Source organism: Brassica napus, chromosome C1, assembly GCF_020379485.1.
Source record: "Brassica napus cultivar Da-Ae chromosome C1, Da-Ae, whole genome shotgun sequence".
NCBI lineage: Eukaryota > Viridiplantae > Streptophyta > Magnoliopsida > Brassicales > Brassicaceae > Brassica > Brassica napus.
The window spans coordinates 44992493-45012414 of record NC_063444.1 but is presented as its reverse complement, the minus strand read 5'-3'; the positions used below and the strand labels follow the sequence as shown (position 1 = coordinate 45012414).

At 36.6% G+C, this 19922-nt stretch overlaps 5 protein-coding genes across 10 annotated transcripts; 2 read left to right on the top strand and 3 right to left on the bottom strand.

Annotated features, from left to right (window-relative positions):
- The first annotated feature begins 774 nt into the window (after positions 1 to 774).
- On the top strand, positions 775 to 2268 carry LOC111202401. The gene is made up of 2 exons (XM_022695232.2): positions 775 to 1379; positions 1473 to 2268. The coding sequence occupies exons 1-2, from the start codon at positions 924 to 926 to the stop codon at positions 1518 to 1520; spliced, it is 504 nt and encodes a 167-aa protein (XP_022550953.1). The 5' UTR covers positions 775 to 923; the 3' UTR covers positions 1521 to 2268.
- On the bottom strand, positions 1699 to 5868 carry LOC106349243 (bidirectional sugar transporter SWEET2). 4 transcript variants are annotated; one of them, XM_013789179.3, is made up of 6 exons: positions 5566 to 5868; positions 5296 to 5332; positions 2589 to 2805; positions 2349 to 2507; positions 2149 to 2268; positions 1699 to 2054 (listed from the first exon to the last, which is right to left on the bottom strand). In XM_013789179.3, the coding sequence occupies exons 1-6, from the start codon at positions 5624 to 5626 to the stop codon at positions 1938 to 1940; spliced, it is 711 nt and encodes a 236-aa protein (XP_013644633.2). In that variant the 5' UTR covers positions 5627 to 5868; the 3' UTR covers positions 1699 to 1937. The 4 variants fall into 4 exon arrangements, with proteins under 4 accessions (XP_013644633.2, XP_022550950.1, XP_022550952.1 ...); XM_022695229.2 differs by having other exon boundaries at positions 5415 to 5592; XM_022695231.2 differs by lacking the exon at positions 5566 to 5868 and adding an exon at positions 3072 to 3707 and having other exon boundaries at positions 5296 to 5311.
- A 420-nt stretch (positions 5869 to 6288) lies between these two features.
- On the bottom strand, positions 6289 to 8216 carry LOC106351838 (kinesin-like protein KIN-5B). 2 transcript variants are annotated; one of them, XM_022694331.2, is made up of 5 exons: positions 7166 to 7511; positions 6915 to 6985; positions 6689 to 6845; positions 6544 to 6613; positions 6289 to 6465 (listed from the first exon to the last, which is right to left on the bottom strand). In XM_022694331.2, the coding sequence occupies exons 1-5, from the start codon at positions 7400 to 7402 to the stop codon at positions 6395 to 6397; spliced, it is 606 nt and encodes a 201-aa protein (XP_022550052.2). In that variant the 5' UTR covers positions 7403 to 7511; the 3' UTR covers positions 6289 to 6394. The 2 variants fall into 2 exon arrangements, with proteins under 2 accessions (XP_022550052.2, XP_048600900.1); XM_048744943.1 differs by having other exon boundaries at positions 6915 to 8216.
- Positions 8217 to 12380: 4164 nt separating this feature from the next.
- LOC111202400 (trifunctional UDP-glucose 4,6-dehydratase/UDP-4-keto-6-deoxy-D-glucose 3,5-epimerase/UDP-4-keto-L-rhamnose-reductase RHM3-like) lies at positions 12381 to 15243 on the top strand. The gene is made up of 2 exons (XM_022695228.2): positions 12381 to 12612; positions 13003 to 15243. The coding sequence occupies exon 2, from the start codon at positions 13027 to 13029 to the stop codon at positions 15013 to 15015; it is 1989 nt and encodes a 662-aa protein (XP_022550949.1). The 5' UTR covers positions 12381 to 12612; positions 13003 to 13026; the 3' UTR covers positions 15016 to 15243.
- Positions 15244 to 15332: 89 nt separating this feature from the next.
- On the bottom strand, positions 15333 to 18218 carry LOC111198491 (zinc finger BED domain-containing protein RICESLEEPER 1). Of its 2 annotated transcripts, none has more exons than XM_022695227.2 (4): positions 18054 to 18218; positions 15754 to 17749; positions 15601 to 15661; positions 15333 to 15488 (listed from the first exon to the last, which is right to left on the bottom strand). In XM_022695227.2, the coding sequence occupies exons 2-3, from the start codon at positions 17741 to 17743 to the stop codon at positions 15621 to 15623; spliced, it is 2031 nt and encodes a 676-aa protein (XP_022550948.1). In that variant the 5' UTR covers positions 17744 to 17749; positions 18054 to 18218; the 3' UTR covers positions 15333 to 15488; positions 15601 to 15620. The 2 variants fall into 2 exon arrangements, with proteins under 2 accessions (XP_022550948.1, XP_048600899.1); XM_048744942.1 differs by lacking the exon at positions 18054 to 18218 and adding an exon at positions 17960 to 18046.
- Positions 18219 to 19922: the final 1704 nt, after the last annotated feature.

Below are 19922 nucleotides of genomic sequence, written 5' to 3'. Positions count from 1 at the left end.
CCTGCATCTATATATGTGCCTGAACCAGCATTGTCATCATATGAACACATTATTTTAGATATGTGTGTATCTTATAGGGTATGTGCACCTAGAACTACATGAACAGGAGATATGTATCATATAATTGTCATTCAGTTTTCTCCATGCATGATGAATCATGAAAGTCAAAGGTGAGATTAGATATCGAACAAGAACATGAACAAACAAACCTTGAGCGGCTCGTGATGTCATAAAAACTTTGTGTCCCTACAAGCTACTGAGATATAAATATTAAATATCATAGTAATGGACATTAAATAGGGTATAAATATTAAATATCATAGTAATGAACATTAAATAGGGTATAAATATTAAATATTGAATTGAGGGGAAAAGAAAAGAAAAAAAGACAAAAATAACACTAAATCAAGTTTTTGTTCCCAAACTAGCATTCAAGGTCAAAAGTCACAAAAATAGCGTTTAATGTTTTATCAATAGTCACAAACTAGGGTTTAAAGTTAAAGGGTGGGGTTTAGGATTTAGGGTTTAGGGTTTAGGGTTTAGGGTTTAGGATTTAGGGTTTAGGATTTAGGTTTTATAGTTTAGGGTTTAGGGTTTAGAGTTGAAAAATGAGGTTTTGGGGATAAGATTTCAAATTTTGAAAAATAAAAAAATTAAAATTTTCAAAGGATAAACTTAGAAAATTGCTATTTTGGTCATTTTAGTTTTTGAGTGCTATTTTGTGATATAAACTTAGAAATGTGTTATTTTGGAGATTTGCCCAAAAGAAAACTACATAGGGTATAAATATTAAATATCATAGTAATGAACATTAAATATATCGGTGGAATTCACATGAAGCTCACCATTTTTACCTATATACGTTCCTCACCCTTTACTCTCCAATAGCTCTAATAGACCCCCAAGAAGACCCCAAAGAAACAATGGAAGCCTTGTGGAAGTTGGAGGATAAACTGAAGCTAACAACGAAAGACGCGGTAGTGATCTTGGTCGGAACAGCGGCTGCAGTAACGCTCCTCTGCATAGCCGCAGCGTTTCTCAACCGCAATTCTCGAGGAAAGCAAGTAGCAGACGCGGAGTGGGCGTTTGTTGAGTCAAGAACAATGGATCAAAAGAGGAACTGTAAGTGGAGCAAAGTGAAGAGAAGGTTGATGGGCTCATTTTGTTGGAGTTCTGCAGCTAAGTGGATGGAGATGGAAACACGAACGCCGCCGCAGCAGACATTGCTTGCGGTTAAAGAAAGGAGTCTTAATGCGGTTGATCAGGTTTGGCAGCGACCGATTCTGATGGGTGAGAAATGTGAACTTCCACGGTTTAGTGGTTTAATATTGTATGATGAACGTGGCGATCCGATTCAGCATTCTCCATCTCAAGAAGAAGTGAGTGTTTGTTTACACTTATTCTACATTAGACAACAACAAAAATGTTTTTGTTTAGAGATTGATATAATTGTTCTCGTTACTGTTTTGCAGGTTAAACAAACTCCTCTGGTAAGAACAACTTTGAGAGATTTGCTTTGATAGTTGTTTTATCGAAGTTTCATGTGTAACACGTTTTAAACCCGCCATGAAAGGTAACACGGAAACAAAACATGTTTATGTAAACCAATGTCTTATGTGACGTAGAGACAAATCTTCTTCCTTTCTTGTGTGTTTATTTGTTTAGATAGGCCAAATGGAAAAAAAAAAAAAAGCAATATCTTATGAACCAATTGCTACAATTTGATGCAAATGTTCTATAACAAAGAAAAAAAATCTTATTGACAAACAAATAGAATAATCTTTTAAAACAAACAATATATGAACAAATGTTCTTCAAAATCAACCCACCAGAGAGCTTCATCACACACAAAACAAAACCCACATCAGTGAATCTTTCATGTGGTCTCACATCATTTTCAGCAATTGAGCCATCAAAACTAGCTTCTTTGCCAAAACTCACACATAAGAAACAATCAAGGGCTCTTTTGTTTCCTCCTCTACAGAGTTTCTGTGGAAGTAGCAATACAAAGATAGCTGCACAATACCAAGAACCGTTCCTATTCCATTTGGTGTCTGAGGTTTCAAAAAAGGGTTTTGTTAATACTTTTAAGAGAAATAACACAAACAACACAAACTACAATCACACTCACTGAAGAGTACAACTTACATAAACAAAGGCGTCACTGTTGAATATTCCGAACATGAAGAAGGAAGCGCTCATCAAGAAAGTCGATAGAGAGAGATAAAACGGCATGAACTCAACACTCTTTGTCTGAATCACTAAGTTCTGAAAAAGACAAGACAAGTCATGCAATCAACAACGCTGAACACATGAAACTATTTGCTTGACGTTTCTTGGAAACTTACAATAACAAACAAGGGAGAGGCAAACATCGAGACAAGAGAACCGCAGCTCATGAACCCGACAAGGTACCATCGTGTGACCTTCTCAGGTATCTGCAAACTTCCAACTACGATCAACGCAACCACAGCAAACACCACAAGAAGCAAAACAAGCATCCTCATCTGCCATGATTCAAGAATTTGATTAGAGCTATAACCAACATTTTAAAAGCAATTTTTCGTGTGAAGAATCGATCAAGAAACCTTGGTTTTCTTGTCTGTATGCAAGATGAAGAGGATAATGTAACAAAGCTGGAAAGTGGCTCCAACGCCATTAACAGTCACAAGCATGAAGTTTCTTTGGGATACGTAAGGTGAGCCATACCAAAGGCAGATCAAGCAGTTTAAGAGAGCGTAAATATAAGGTAAACCAGAGAATTGCTCGGTAGATTTGTTCCTCATGATTCTCCTAAATGTTGGCCTGAAGATAAAAACAGACACACACCCACATATAAATGAGAAAGAAACCAGTGAAGTCTATATAGATAAAGAAGAAAACTATGTTTATTACAAATAAGGAGTACAAGATTTGTTGAGATCCCACGAAAATTTAACGGGACCAACATTAATATATAAATATATAAATAGGTAAGGCTAATCTACTTCTCGCAAATTCGCTTTAAGTTGGAAGCCTATGATAATTCCAAATCCCCTATATATTAAAGGAGAAACATTTTTAAAATTTACCTTAAAAGTTTATTGGCAAGGAATGTGACTTGATGACGTGAAGCTTTTATTTAGTAAAATGCTTAGGTGTCACGCAGAGAACGTTTCTCACCAAAACTGTGAATTTAATGCGTTCACACTAACATTCCTTTAAAAGAAATTTATATCATCTATACTTTTCTCGACGAACACTTTTATGTGATAAACCTTCAGCTTCAAGTTCGATTTGTTGATTTATCAATCCTCTCAATATAATCATAGCATCAATAAAGATTCATTATTCCTCTATACTTTTATGTTAAAAACGGTAACCCATCTGATCTATCGCCTTTAAGTCGATAGATCCGTAGAGACGACAAAGCGATGAAACTTTAGTACGATGCCAAGTGTTAATGAAAGAACCCTTTTCTCCATACCTACTTTCATGCATTTAGCAGAGCACTCACGTTCTTGAGAACCGTCTCTCATTGCTGAAAGAGAACGTTGAAAATCTATTTCTAGATAAATGTGTTGTATTCGGTTTTGTTACTGCTAGATGAGGTAATCTCTGTTTCGAGGAGACTGAATCACTGTAAATCGTCTCGGCTTAGTGTATTAGTCTTCTGGAGCAAGAAATATAAGCATGCGAGTGTCACCACCTTCACCGCCGTGAGAGCTCTGCATTAGACGACCTTGAATATGAGAAGAAACTTCTAGGAACAAACCACCAGCAAGTCTCACGTGATGGTCGCATCGGGAACAATCTTTACAATTTAGAGGGTCAAATAACCTTCAATTTATTTTACTATGCAACTATGTTTTCTGAATTTAAAAGAGCTATACTTTTTTTTTCCTTTCACGCAACTATTTTTTTGCTTATAATATGTTATTGATCCACCTTTTTTGATTTTATGTGTTAAACCCCTAAGTCCATAACTACTACAACGTGATAGGCGAAATATAAAAAAATATTTTTCAAAGTTTCTTCTCAAACTTACAAACACCATATATTAAATTTTAATATTAGTGAACCCATTATAAAAAGTCTTTGGCTTCGCCTTTAATAACAATCATATCTTTAGTTCTATCTAACTAAGTATACCTTATGTTATACATAATCATAATATATAATTTCAACATTAATATAGACATCTTATCCCGCGCAAAGCGCGGGTTACTATCTAGTTTAATATAATATCAGAGTTTCATTTGTTGATTCAAATAGGGTAGTCCAAATTTTTTTTTATTATCGGTCCTAAAATGGGATCCGGTTCGGGGTCCCAATCGGATTTTGGTTTTGTCTAATTGGGTTTCAGTTTTTCTGATTTATCAAAATCAGTCTCATTTGGGTTATATGAAAGTTCGGCTCGGGACCAGTTTGGGTTCTATTGGATTCGGGTTGTGGTTAGTAAATCTTCAAAGAACTGGTACAACCCGATGTATTTCGGGTTCAGGTTCGGGTTCGGGTCCCAATCGTTTCTTCGATTTAAAGTACCTGATTTGTACCTATTTTGTAACCAAACATAAGTAAAATATCGGTTCTTTGGTATTAAAGTACCTTATTTTGTACCTATTTTGTAACCTAAACATAAGTAAAACCGATTCAAAAAAAAAAAAAAAGAACATCAAATGTGATCATTCAAAATCAAACAAAATTTAAATATAGTTAATGATAGATTTAAAACTAAAAAATGAAAGTATAAGATGAAAATCAAGTTCTCATGAAATGAGAAACATTATTCAATGAAAACAAAACCAAAATCTAAAAACTCCAATTTCAACCGCCATCTTCAACCATCAACCTTAATGTAATAGATAATTATTTTAGATGTTCAGTAATATCTTAGTGTATTTTGGATACATATTAGGAATTGAGTTTTGGTACAAGTTCTTTTTTTAGGATTATGAATGTTTCGGGTTATATCGGATATTCAGTTAGGTTCGAGTTTGATTCGTATAATACCCATAACCTGAAATAATATAAAACAAGATCCATTCAATATTTATGTTGGGTTCGTATCGGTTCGAGTTCATTTTGTCGGATCGAGATTTTTGGGTTCCGTTTATTTTGCGCAGCCCTAGGACTGATAATAGTCATCACATTTTGAGAGGGCATGCTGAAATCTCACACTGAAAGTTTGAAGGAACAGTAATATATAAAAAAAACTAGAGCCAATCAATTTCTTGCCAACTGGTTTAAGTTGGAATCCAATGACAAGTCAAATTTAATAAAATTAGTAAATGATGATGAAGAAGAAGAACTCACATCGGTGAAACAAATAACCCAAATGCAAATATGTTACCTGAAACAGAACAAACAATGCAACATTAGTGAACATCAAGCTAGAGTTCTTGTTTTTAGTGCCAAAGAAGAAAAGAGCAGACCAGAAATGGCCAGACATATCTCTTGATTTGGTGATACGCATGGCAATAAAGCCAGATCCAATATATGTATATCCATTAAACTAAAGAGGAATCAAAACGTACCAAAGAAAAACCACAGTGAACAGAATCAAAAGCAGATTAAAGTTTTTACCTGCGATTCCAGCAACATCTTTCCACTTGGAGAAAGAACCATCTACAGTAAAGAACTCCATAAGAAGCTTCTCTGTCTCATACAAAAGAAGAAAGAGAGTCTCTTTGATTTACTTCAAAATAACAAAGCTTCAGCTTTTCTTCTTTGCTCTGTTCTGTTCTTATGGAGGCAGAAGTTTTGCAAAGAAGAGAGAACTATAATACAGAGACTAACGAAGGTGATTTGTAATAGAAGATGACTTTCTTTATAGAGCAAGGAGCAAAAGATTGAATGCGTACGACCGACTATATATAAGGTCCACATTTGGCTGTGTCTACTTTTTCTACCAACAAAGTTACGTATTTGTTACAAATTACAAAATGACATGAACACGTTAAGCATGCGTATAATCTATCCAAATTTCTATAAAATAAAATTTTAAATAAAAAAGAATTTTAATAAATTGATATTTGACTAGTAAGACTTCATCGATTATTATTCTTTAAAATTAAAATTTCCGTATTGGAAATAGAATTTAGTCAAAGAGTGAATAGGCTAAGAGCAGCTCCATTGGTTAGAGACCCTTATGAGCTCTAATGAATAAATTAGTAATTAATTTTGTAATTTGAAAAGTTTAGAACTTTTGTTAGTGTAATTAATTTTTTCATCCCCAATGGGAGAACCTCACTGAGGTTCTTAAATTTTTTTTTTTTTTTTATAAGTTTAGTTATTAGATTTCGTAACATGAAAGAAAATCATACATAGGCAAAGAGAAATTGAATTGCAAGGTGTTGGTGTGAGCTTGGTTGTAGATGTAACTGAAAATGGTTGAAGCAGTATTGGAAATCTACTAGCTCATCTGATGATATACATGAGAAAGTAATGTGTGTAAAGCTTTTCTATCCCTTGCCGCTCTTACATCTGCATCCATTTTACAGCAGTTATAACAAATCTACTAGCTCATCTGATGATATACATGAGAAAGTAATGTGTGTAAACCTTTTTTTGTTCTCTCAAGCTCCAAGTAAAGGTATTTAAGCAACACAGCTTTGGTTAACTTCTGGTTTGCCTGCAGAGAAACGTTAAGTTAGAAGGATGGAAATAAAAGGTATACTAATATAGCTAATTTTAGATATGATAGTACCTCAGGTTTGTTCTTAATGTTCTTGGCACGATAGGCATAATCCAAAGTGCTTAAAGTTTCTTCCAAGGAATGAGCAGATGGTGAGATTGTAGCAATGATACAAGTCTTTGTCTTCCCTCCTAGAGAGTCTTGTAAAAGCCTTGTCAGCTCACTATCCCTACAAAGACAAAGATCTACCGTTATACTCCAAGAACACACAAATGTTTTGTAGGACAAGGGCAAGTACCTGTAAGGTATATGGGAAGAATGTTCCACAAGCGCATTGATCACACGCCCCAGCGTAAGCAAGCTCTTGTTAATCTCCCCAGCTTCTCTCGCCCTACCATCCCTCGACCCTGACCGAAAAATATTCTCGGAGCCCGCTAGATCCACAAGGTTAAGCTTCCCACATTTGATCAACTCCTCATCTCCCATAGACTCTTCCTTAATATGCACCGTGATGGTAAAAACAGAATGAGAGCGGCTGCTTCTTTTATTCAACAACGTATCCGCCGTGCGTCTTTTTGATGAGCCTCGTTCGAGAAGAGCGTATATATCGTTAGCACTGTACACAACTTCTTCCTCGAGACCGCGTAGAACCACACAGCCTTTCCCGTCTTCCATCAGAGAAACATGCTTCTTCTGCTTATCGTCAGAAGAAGATCTTGAAGAGTCTTCTTGAGCTAACAGGTCTGTGACTTCTTCGTTGTACAGCTCCAAGAACGTGACTTTCATACTGTAGTCAGCTTTTTGGGACTCGAGAGTTTCGAAAATGTGACGAACAGCTCTTGGAATCACTCCAGCCTCCGGAGGTTAATCCCCTCCCTAGACAACAACAACAACAACAACATAAATGAATCACTCCAGCCTCCGCAAGTAAATCCCCTCCCTCGAAACGCACTTGAATCTCTTCACTTCGCTTCGTTTCTCTCCGCCCTCGTGCATATCAAACAGAGCAATCGCGATCATAACTCCACATTCCTCACTAGAACGCAAAACAGAGTATCAACTCCTATATTGAACCATAAGAAAACTCAAATCCACAAATCAAAAAAAATTAAGAGTTTAGGAGAGAGGTGAAAGCAATACCATTTCTCAAAATTAAGCGCTTCCATCAGCAGCACGACGAACAGAGAAAGAAGAAGAGAGAAAGAACAACCGACGAAGAAGAGAGAGAGAGATGGGAATTTTTTTTCCCTTGGATAGCCAATACAAAATGGCCACGTATGGGTTGTTTAGTGATTCTTAAAATCCCATGTTTAACACCGGTTTTGATCTTTTAATGCATTTTTGATTTACTTTTTTTGTGTTTTTTATAAGAACCACTTTGTTAGAGCCTCCAATGGAGGTGGTCTAAGGGTTTCAAATCCAAAAGGATCAAAACTAGCTACAGAATTATGTGCGTTTATGAGATTATAAACTGTATAAGTCTGGTTTCAATCATTTAAAATAAAATTTACTATGTCATGTGTAATTTTTTTCTTTGGATATTCCAGTTTCATGAATATTCCGAAATAATATTGCAAAATGTGAAAACGACGTCCAAGGGAGACGCTTAATTAAATGTCTTCTCGATTGAGCTCGAGCTCTCGAAATATTCCACTCGCTTTATCTAGGATAACTCCTTACCAATCATTTATTTCTTGTGGATCGAGTTTTGGAACTTTTTGTGTGGTTTACATTCGACATTCCCCTGGACAAGAAATTATAAATAACAAATACTAACATTTGCTCGTTGTGTGTTCTACTATATCCAACAAGAGCACCTTACTTTTAAAAAGAATAAGAAATGAATGCTAACCGTTGTTTTGAAACCCGATCCGGATCCGCAGTTGAACCGGTAAGTCCGGTAACAAAAAAAAATCCGGTTTGAGTTTTGTAAAAATCTCAATATTTAAAAATCCGCACAAACCCGCAAAAACCCAGTAAACCCCAGAACCCGATACCGGTTGAACCATCGGTTGAACCAATAAATAACTTTACTTTTTTTAGTTTTTAATAATGTTTTATATTCTAATTAAGTTTATAATTAAGAAGTTAGGTGTTAACAAAAAAAAGTTAGGTTTTTCCTTTTCATTTTTATATTTGTGATTTTTAGATTTTGATGAAGATTTCACTATGTCACCTGAAGAAAATGAAGTGAACGATGATAGAGAGAACCAAAATTAGTTGATGTGATTTGGTGTTAGTTTATTTATGTTATTTGACAATTTATTACAACGATCTTTTACCTTTGTATTTTTTTTAGATTTGAAGTTTAATTTATTATTCATATTAGAAATTTAAGTATTTATGAATTTTATGTCTTGATTTTTTTTAGATGTCATAACTCCTACCTTGTTACAGAAAATTTTAAATAGTCCACACTATTTTTTTTATATTTTGTATGTCAAATGAAAATAAAAATATAAAAACTAAAGTTAAGTATTTTCTAAATGTTTTAAACATAAAATATATACATATCCAAACTATTATTTTATGTTTTAAAAAACATTTAGAAAACATTAAACTTTATTTTCTATATTTTTATTTACATAGATAATATATTATTATATAATAAAATTAATTCATTTATGAATCCGCGGTTCACCCACGGTCGATCCTGATCCTTCGACCCGGTAATTCGTCCGGTTCAGTATTCGGATCGAGTTTAAAAACATTGATGCTAAGTTGCTAACATATGTTGTAAAACCTTTTGTGTTTTTTAATTGATTAACTTTATACAAAAATAAGAAATGCATGCTAACATAGTGCTAACATATGTTGTCCAAAAAAAAACTTTATACAAATAAATAAAATCTTTTTTCTTATGAAATGAAAAAAATAATTCTAACCAAATTGATACTTTATCTGTTTCAAATTATAAATAGTTTTGTTTAAAAGCACAAGTATTAAAATATATTTGTTTTTAGCATCTAATCAAACAGAAAAAGTGACCAGTCAAATAAATATTTCTAAAATTTCTTTTAATTTTTTGTTTAAATATTGTTTTATCACTTTACTTTTTTTATTGGACTTTGAAAACAAATTAAATTGTGAAACAAATAAAAATCTTTCAAAACCACATATACATTGAAATAGAGGGAGTATATATATATAGGTCACGTATAAGACACGAACAACAAGTATTTGAACGTGTTTTATGATTTACCATTCAATACATAATCTGATGTAACACAGGTAAAACTAGTCGTATTGTTGTTTTGTTCTTAACCTTATATTACATCCGTTTTTGAATAAGTGTCACGTTGACACTTTTCACACAAACTAAGAAAGTAGCAAAAATATATGTAAGTTGTTATTAATTACGTCTTTCTACCAACAATATTTGAGATAAATAAAATTATTTATAAAACCTATGCAGTTTGTAATTAATTTTCAGATGAAAATAAATATAATTTGTTTTAGAATTGTAAAATGATATTTTTTGTGTAACAAAAAAATAAAACTAGAATGACATTTATTAAACATTTTTTTTATATACAAGTATAAAGTATTTGGTCCTTGACGTTGATAATCAGACAGCCATATGGACCATCGACATAAAAGTGTAACCAAGACAAAATCAATTGCGTTTAAAAATTTTGACCTAACAGAAAACCATGTTATAAAAAAACATGCTTTAAACACGCAATCAAAGATATATATCTCTAGAAATATATACATATTTGAATTTAATAAACTATACTTAATCGGTGTTCATCTAACTATATTGTGAATTTTCAGATCTTGCATACGTACTTAATCCGAATATAATTGTAATCAGTGACGTTGAACAATGTGTTCATGACCATATGCATGGTATAGATTCTAATAAAAGATCACAGTAGCGTCTTATAGGAAGCAATGCTCCGAGTATTGTGAAGGATTCCATGAAACTCATTTATTGTGTCTCCTGATTTGAGAAGGTTGATGAGCACTTGTGAATCACAGAGGAATTGAACATCGCGGAAACTTCTCTCCTCGGAAATTTACTAATAAAAAGTTAGAAATTTGTATCAAACGATAAGAAGAAGAAAACTTTTAAAAGTATGTTTAGAAAATGGCCACTTGTGAAGAAATTCGTTTGGCATGTATACTTTTTGTTTTGTATTATATTAACTAATCCATATCTTGACCAACCAAAGAAATAAAAAGCTTAATCAATGTATTAAATCAATAATAAGTTGACTACGCCATCTCGCTGATGACCTAAATTACAAACCAAGTCACGCGATCTTTATACAAACCGTTGGACAACTAAACTTTTTTTCTTTTTAAGTAACTTAACGTTACGCAAATGTCAAATATCACGAGTACTTCTCATTAGTCTTTTATTTGACTTTCTTCATCAATTTTTCGATTATAAGGTCTAAAAAAATGTTTACCCAACGTTTACGTGGTATGGAAAAATTATGAAATCTGAGATGCAATGATTAAGTATTGATCAGGTGCAGGTGTATAGTAGAGAGGATCAATAAAATGTTACGTAAACATTAAGAAGTGTATTGTTATATTGATTTGTAAACATTAAAATACTTATCTTCTCACGATTAACTCCAGTCGTAATAAGGGAATACAAAACACATAAAATATATACATGTGGACGAAAATTAATGGATACGAAAAAATGAACAAGCTCAACTCCAATACGTAACGTGCCATTAATTTGCGCCGCAAACAATGATCCTCAACTAAAGTATTATTTCCTTGAAAGGAACAAAATGTCAACTTTATTACAGTTTATATATAATGCATATCTTCCAAAACGTCAAAATGATCATGTGTAGTCTCCTTTTCTAACATCAAATTGGTCATGCACTCTAGTTATATTATTTTGAAATTTTGTATCGCCTCCCTAACCCAAATACATTATACATTATATATTACGCAGACTAGCAGGTCAAAAGATCCAGAGTAAAAAGCTTGACCTGGGAAGGTGTAGCGGCTTAAGCGGATGCCGGAGACTCTTGTCATAGTGCATCCGTAAGGTCGTCTCAACCTTCTTTTGCAAGAGAGTCAAATGCTAATGCTTCTCATCAAATGGAATCTCCTAAATGAGAAGAAGCAACTTCTGGTGTTGTTACGGTTGGATAAGATCTCCATTCCGATATATCCTTTGGTTCCAAGCGTTTTGGGCTATGATTAGAATTCTTAAGTTAGGTTTGACTGAGTGGTTAGAAGTAGTTTTTTGCTCGCCTTTTTTCTTTGGTAAAATGTTAAATAAGCTTTGTACTCTTGGTTGGGGGTTTAATTAATTAGGTTGTTTAAGAGGTAGTTTATCCCAATTCGTAGGATGAATTCGTTCTCACAGTAAAAATACAATGTTATTTATAATTATGTAGTATATGATCTTTTAATGTTTTAGGTGCTACTAGAGTTCGATATTGTAGGTGGAGTTAAAAATTTCATAAGGTTGAAATCTTGTATCTACGGATTGGTAAATGAAAGTTAATGTTTGATTCAAAAGGATCGGAGTTAAAAGATGGTTTTCTTGATTTTAACGGACCAATCCCCTACAAACATCTGGGGAGGCAGGAGTGACCCTTTTTCTAATACTTGTCAATAAAAGAGGGCAAGGCCCATAAACGATAACGGACTTTATATAAACAGCGATAATTAAGGCCCAAAGAAGATGTCTTCGTTCTTTAAGTTTACTACGAAACCGAAACTCAAGCGGACATGGTTGAAATTTCTGCGTTGCCTATATTTTCGGTTGGTAAATTAAAGAAAAAAAACCTCTAAAAGTTGAACCGTAATCGTTAAAAGCGTAGTAAGGGCAGTTTGGTAATTTATGGGAGTCCACTGGTTCTCCGTAACTGTCTCAGGGGCTTCCCTCTCTTTCTTCCTCATTTCTCCTATTAGTCTTCACTCTTATATTCCATTGTTCCCATTTCCCTCTCTTAACATCTCGAGACCTTCTCTTTAACTTTAGATTGATCTCGATCTTGATCTTGTTCGACCCGGTACGTACCCCGAGCTCTTTTTGTTGATTTCTGTGATCTGCAAACCTTGTTTATCTTTTTTTCGCCATTGGATCTGCTGCTCAATCTGAGCATTTGATAGCTACATTTTGCCATACTTTTGGATCTGGATCTGCCTTCTTCCGATCTGGATTCCTGTAGATCTTCGTACTAATCGCATAGATTTAGCTTCCTGTTTACTAAAATCTCATGAGTGTGTTTTCAAAATGATAGATCTGAATCAGTTGTTCTTTTCTAATGTATTTAACACGTGTCATCGTGTTTTCGTTTCTAGTCCATATGTTTGATTAAATTACATTTGACCCCATGAAGTTTCTCTATTCACCTTTCGCTCTATGCAATTTTCATGGTTTATTTCTGTTGTCGCTGCAGCTATAATAGCTCTCTCACATCACAATGGCTACATATAAGCCCAAGAACATCCTCATCACCGGAGCAGCCGGCTTCATCGCCTCCCACGTCGCCAACAGACTAGTCCGCACCTACCCTCACTACAAAATCGTGGTCCTCGACAAGCTCGACTACTGCTCCAACCTCAAAAACCTTAACCCTTCCAAATCCTCCCCCAACTTCAAGTTCGTCAAGGGCGACATCGCCAGCGACGACCTCGTCAGCTACCTTCTCATCACCGAGAACATCGACACCATCATGCACTTCGCCGCTCAGACCCACGTCGACAACTCCTTCGGCAACTCCTTCGAGTTCACCAAGAACAACATCTACGGCACGCACGTCCTTTTAGAAGCTTGCAAAGTCACTGGACAGATCAGGAGGTTTATCCACGTGAGTACTGACGAGGTCTACGGAGAGACTGATGAGGATGCTTCTGTTGGGAACCATGAAGCTTCTCAGCTGCTTCCGACTAATCCTTACTCCGCTACTAAAGCTGGTGCTGAGATGCTTGTCATGGCGTATGGGAGATCGTATGGTTTACCGGTTATAACCACGCGTGGGAATAATGTTTATGGTCCGAATCAGTTTCCTGAGAAGTTGATTCCTAAGTTCATGTTGTTGGCTATGAACGGGAAGCCGCTTCCTATCCATGGGGATGGATCTAATGTTAGGAGTTACTTGTATTGTGAAGACGTTGCTGAGGCGTTTGAGGTTGTTCTACACAAAGGTGAAGTTAACCATGTTTATAATATTGGGACGACGAGAGAGAGGAGAGTGATTGATGTGGCGAATGACATCTCCAAGCTCTTTGGAACTGACCCTGACTCTACAATCCAGTTTGTGGAGAACCGGCCGTTTAATGACCAGAGGTACTTCCTCGACGACCAGAAGCTGAAGAAGTTGGGATGGTCTGAACTGACCACTTGGGAAGAAGGGCTGAGGAAGACGATGGAGTGGTACACTGAGAACCCTGATTGGTGGGGAGATGTTACTGGTGCTCTGTTGCCTCATCCAAGGATGCTGATGATGCCAGGTGATAGACTCTGTGATAACTGTGACGACGACCACAAGGATGTTGCAGATGGTAATCAGACGTTCACTGTGGTTACTCCTTCTGGAGACAACAAAACACCCTTTAAGTTCCTTATATACGGCAAGACCGGGTGGCTCGGTGGTCTTCTAGGGAAGCTATGTGAGAAGCAAGGGATCCCATACGAGTATGGGAAAGGGAGACTAGAGGACAGAGCTTCTGTAATGGCAGATATTCGCAGCGTCAAACCTACTCATGTCTTCAATGCCGCCGGTGTAACAGGCAGACCCAATGTTGACTGGTGTGAGTCTCACAAAACCGAGACTATCCGAGCCAATGTCGCTGGTACTTTGACTCTAGCAGATGTGTGCAGAGAGAATGGTTTATTGATGATGAACTTCGCCACCGGTTGTATATTTGAGTACGACGCTGCGCATCCAGAAGGCTCAGGGATTGGCTTCAAGGAAGAGGACAAACCCAACTTCACCGGCTCCTTCTACTCAAAGACAAAGGCGATGGTGGAAGAGCTTCTAAGAGAATACGACAACGTATGCACGTTGAGAGTGCGGATGCCAATCTCATCAGACTTGAACAACCCAAGGAACTTCATCACGAAGATTTCGCGGTACAACAAAGTGGTGAACATCCCAAACAGCATGACAATACTCGACGAGCTCTTGCCAATCTCGATCGAGATGGCGAAGAGGAACCTGAGGGGGGTTTGGAACTTCACCAATCCGGGAGTGGTGAGCCACAACGAGATACTAGAGATGTACAAGAGCTACATCGAGCCGAGTTTCAAATGGTCCAACTTCACTTTGGAGGAACAGGCTAAGGTCATTGTGGCACCGCGGAGCAACAACGAGATGGATGGTGCCAAGCTTAGTAAGGAGTTTCCTGAGATGCTTCCCATCAAAGAGTCGTTGATCAAATACGTCTTTGAACCCAACAAGAGAACGTAAAACTCTCCACACATACACTTCCTCTCTTTTTTTCATTTCTCTGCACTGTTATATTATACTGCAGGTAGCTTCACTATAATGATTCTACTGTTATTTGATTTGTTTTTATCATATGATTCATTCACTCTCATTTTTGGCACTGTACTACGAAACATATCTTTTTTTTTAAAATCATATCTTTGTTACGTTAACATTATTACAGAAATAAATTTATTTCAGTTTCTTTTACTCTCTTATTGATTTCTATTCCTATTATAATTCTGTGTTTTCATGCTATGAAAATAATATAACAGAGAATAAGAAGTGACAATAATGACTTGCTTTAACTTGTTTCCCTTTGCTTTTAAACTTGAGTATTATTTTTGTTACAAGAACAATGTAACAATTGTCTCTCATAAATTTAATCTTTCTAATGCATAAATAGAAATTGCAAACTATAGATTAAAACTCTGTACTTCAAATCTTCACCATACCTGCAACGATGAACACCAATTCATAAGCAACAAAACACCTTCAATTTGAATAAAGATGTAAGAAAATGGGTGACTAAAAGGGTACAAGAGAGGAACAGAAGAAGCTCAGTACCTTGAACTTGTTGTTCTCTTTCACAGAGCTTGAGCATATTGTCTAGACAATGGTTGAACTTCTTGGCTCGTTATAAAATTCAAAAGGTAAAGTCAGTAGTATACTTGATGACCAATTGCTTCTAAGATATAAAGAAAGAGCCAGAGACTGTACCTTCTGCCTCTGTAGACAACCAATCATGTGCACAGAACAAAGCTTGCCTAATATCAGGGTTCAACGAACTCTTACTATCATCAATCACCGGTCTCCCAGAGTCAAATGCCGAATCAGTCCCAAGGATTGACATAGGCGTCCCAAGAATATCACGTGCCATCATAGAGAGAACAGGGTACCTCGGCGTATGAACCTTCCAGTAGTTCAAAATGTTGAACTCGCCGCTACGGGGAAAGATAGGCTCAGACAAGTACTTGTCCAAATCCGACGTCGTGTTCTGGTTCTGAGAAGTCTCGTGGAGAAACTTGTCGAATCCTTTCAGTCTATCTCTAGCGTCCATACCACCTCTACCTAACCCTGAGCCACCAGAGAAGGAAGAGTCATCACCAATAGCTGAGCAGATCGAGTACGCATCGAGAAGCTCCTTGACACCGTTCGACACTTCCTTGATATGGTCCAGAGCCGTGCTGCCGTAGATTTTAGAGTAGTAATACTCCACCAGCTTCATCTTGAACCTCGGATCTAAAATAGCAGCGATCGCTAACACGAGGCTGCATTTGTTCCAGTATTCGTCGAACTTCGCCTTCATCTTCCCGGCCAGAGAACTCAAGAAACTGTCCTGGCTCTTGCACCATTCGATCAGCTGGATGTGGATGTCGCACATCTCGGCAAAGTATACATTAGCTGTAGGACACTTGTTCCCCGAAAAATCAGCAGCGATCTCGAACACAAGCTTGAGATAACCAGCGACGGATCTTGTCCACTCCCACTCCTCGTCGGTTAGGGAAGAATCAAACCCTTGGTCGTGATCGCGCAAGTGGCAAAACGCGCCCTTGTACTCCAGCACGGTTTCAAGCATCTCATAAGTCGAGTTCCAACTAGCGAGAGAGTCAAGAACCAAGACCTTCTCAGAGTTGATCCCGGCGAGCTGAGCGATCTCGTTGAACCTCGCTTGCGTTGACTGCGAGCTCTTGACGTATCTCACGCTTCCTCGAATCTTTTGGATCACATCTCTCATAGCTTCCAAGCAGTCTTGGACGATAGCGTTCAGGAGATGAGCGGCAGACCTCAGCTCGAACAACTGCCCGTTGATCAAGACCTGGCTGCTCTGAGACATGTGGTCTTTAATCCTCAGGACGATCTCATCGCTAACAGAGAAACTATCAAAGGTAACGGCGAAAAGCTTGCTCTCGAGGCTCCACTCCATCAAACACCTGATGATTACTTCTGAGAGCATGTCTTCAGTGTGAGAAGGATCCAAGGTGATGAAGTTGAGAACGTTCCTCTGCAGCCTCCACTCCTCGTCGATGTAATGAGAGGCTAGACAGACGTAGCTAGCATTGTCTCTGGAAGACCACATCTCCACCGAGAGATTGATCTTACCGTATAAGTTACTCAGAGCGTGTTGAACTCTCTGCTTCTCTCTAATGTAAATCTCCATACACGTTTCCTCAATGGTGGTAATAGCCACAGGTTCGAACAATGGCTGGAGATTCCTAGCAAACACTTTGAAGCCAACATGATCAACCATAGATAATGGGTAACCGTGCAGTATAATCATACGTGCAAGATCAACCTGACTCCTTTCTTGACTAAACCTTCCTCCTCCGCCTGCTCCTCCGCTTCCTCGGCTCAGAGCAATCTCATCCCCTCTACGCTGCTCCTGATCAAACTTAGTAGGCCTAATGTAACCGTCTTTAGGCTGGCTCTCATCGAAACCGATGGTAGCAACTGTCACTGGATTCTCCTTCTTCCTCCTCTTGGGAGTCAGAAGCTGAGACATGTCGTGGTTGGTTCTTTTGAGACAGCGCATGAGATGGTTCCGGAGGTGAGTCGTCCCGCTGTTGCTGGAACCGCTGAGTTTCTTGTTGCACTGAATGCAAACAGCGTAGCAGACATCAGCCTTTCTCACCCTCTCAAAGTAGTTCCACACGACAGACGTCAGCCTCTTTGATTTCTGCAGGATGATCTCGTTTGATTCATCCATCATACCAAACTGCACCCAAAAAAAATTAAAAAAAAAAAACAAAACTTCAGATTAAAAACAAACACTTTGAATCATCATCATCCGACAGAACCTAATCAGCATTACACGGTTATATTCAAAACCAAACACATCATCATAACAACAACAAAAGTTAGTGCAAAAAGAGATCAAATTAGTGACACAATGAGACAATTAGAGCTATAAATTCGGATCCTTTACACTGGAGAAAGAAACCCTTTTGAGATTGGCTAAGAAGACACAGTTTTTTTTGTTTCATATGAAGAGAGTGAGAAAGGTTTGAAATTTTCGTTACCTTTGTTTATAAAAGAAAAAGGGCTTTCAGAGAATCTGTGCTACAATCGGAGGATCCGAGGAGTTGAGTTTTTAAGGGTTACGGGTGGGAAGAAGCTGGATCGAAGAAACATCAGATCCGATGGGGCGATTCTTGCTGGGTTATAAAGACCCGATTTTTAGGGGTTCGGGTGGGTTTAACCGAAGATATATTAAGGTAAACCGATCCGGTTCTAAATCCGAATCTGTCTCGGTTTGGTATCATATAATTATGATACTGGATAGAGAGATCTGATTGGTGAGCCAATCTCACATTAATTCCATTATATACTATTCTTTTTATAGACCACATTAATCTAAAATCATAACGTCAAGAAAACTTTCGTAGGTTAAAAATATCGTTAGAAGATTTTGACTCTTTTTCTTATCTAATTGAGAATCTTTCTGTTACTTTGTTCATCTTACTCAACAGGTTATAATATCATCTAAATTAATCAGTAGCAGTGTATTCATTTCCTTACGATAACAATATCAAAAATGTCTTGGACCTTATAACAATTATGTTGTAACCGGTTAACTCATTTTAAGAATGTATGGAATAAATGAAATTGAAATCAATAGAATAAAATAGAATGGAATAGTGATAATTTGAAAAATTAAAGGAATGATATATATATATATATATTTGCTTTTTAATTATATTGAAATTATTTCATATCACACATTACTTTTAATCATGAACGGTTTTAAAAGTCATTCACAATTTTTTTTCCATTTATTCTGCGAGAATGTGTGGAATCAAAAATTTTGTGTTTTTCAGTAAACTGGTAATTTTTTAATACTCATGAATAACAAAAAAAAAGATATTCTATTAATAAGAAAACAACATTCCATTTACCACCTTAATGTTTACCTATTCTTAAATCACAAATTAGTACTTCAAAAAAGAAGAAACCGAAAACACTTACAAAACCATTCATATGTACATATATAATATGACTCCTAAAGCAGATTCAATTAAACTTTTGGTGCATGAAACACTAGTCGACAGCACTAACCACTAGATCATCTTCCATTGATCTACTCTAAATATTTCGAAGAAATTGGTGCTTGAAACACTGGTTTTATGAGCTTTAGCTTAAAACATAGAACCGTTTCTGCATGTACACAAAAATACATTCTGCTTATATATAAAGCAATGAAAAATCTCTCTCTCGCTCAACAATCTTTACAATTCAGGCCCCATGCATCCAGCCTCTAGGAGGCGCGGAGCTGATGCATGCATCCAAAGATCATAAATTATGTGAGCTGGTCTGTAGAGTCAGCATTGCTTTGATCCAAGGCTCTTGGATGCATCAGTGCGAGCCTCTCTTGGCTTTGATCCTCCTCCGCATTTGAATTTCATTATCTGGGATCGCGTTTGACCGTATAAATTTTAAAATAAAAGGAATGCAATTTTAATGAAAATATCCCTGTCAGATATGTATAACATACTCTGTATATCAACTAGTAAGACGTCCAACGTTTCTGATGTCATACTTATTCATCAGTGTGCAATTTATCAAGCATGTATAACATAACTTATGTATACAAAGGAGAGACGATCTGGCCAGTAGCGAATCTAGAAAATATAATGAATGGAGACAAAAACAGTGAAAAAAGATGTAGGGTTGTTTGAACCTTAGTTTAGTGGGTGCAAATAAAAGAATTTAACCAACTAAATTGTAAGATATATATAAATTCTGGTGTATTTAATTTTAGTTGTAATTTTTACCGGGGGCGGCTGCACCCTTCTTGTTCCACCTAGATCCGCCAATGGATCTGGCTCACCACACATGTTCACTCATCCGTATGACACTGAGGTAATGAAAAACGATACATAATCCTGAAA

Bases quoted from the DNA above. Each gene is read 5' to 3' on its own strand.
- LOC111202401 (XM_022695232.2), top strand. From the start codon at position 924: ATGGAAGCCTTGTGGAAGTTGGAGGATAAACTGAAGCTAACAACGAAA. The intron at 1,380-1,472 runs GTGAGTGTTTGT...ACTGTTTTGCAG, and splicing joins ATTCTCCATCTCAAGAAGAA to GTTAAACAAACTCCTCTGGT.
- LOC106349243 (XM_022695229.2), bottom strand. From the start codon at position 5,490: ATGGATATACATATATTGGATCTGGCTTTATTGCCATGCGTATCACCA. The intron at 5,333-5,414 runs GTCTGCTCTTTT...GTTCTGTTTCAG, and splicing joins GATATGTCTGGCCATTTCTG to GTAACATATTTGCATTTGGG. The intron at 2,806-5,295 runs GTGAGTTCTTCT...TTTTATCTTCAG, and splicing joins GGGTTATTTGTTTCACCGAT to GCCAACATTTAGGAGAATCA.
- LOC106351838 (XM_048744943.1), bottom strand. From the start codon at position 7,402: ATGAAAGTCACGTTCTTGGAGCTGTACAACGAAGAAGTCACAGACCTG. The intron at 6,614-6,688 runs GTACTATCATAT...GTTTCTCTGCAG, and splicing joins ACATTAAGAACAAACCTGAG to GCAAACCAGAAGTTAACCAA. The intron at 6,466-6,543 runs GTTTACACACAT...AAATGGATGCAG, and splicing joins GCTTGAGAGAACAAAAAAAG to ATGTAAGAGCGGCAAGGGAT.
- LOC111202400 (XM_022695228.2), top strand. From the start codon at position 13,027: ATGGCTACATATAAGCCCAAGAACATCCTCATCACCGGAGCAGCCGGC.
- LOC111198491 (XM_022695227.2), bottom strand. From the start codon at position 17,743: ATGATGGATGAATCAAACGAGATCATCCTGCAGAAATCAAAGAGGCTG. The intron at 15,662-15,753 runs GTACAGTCTCTG...TAACGAGCCAAG, and splicing joins GTTGTCTACAGAGGCAGAAG to AAGTTCAACCATTGTCTAGA.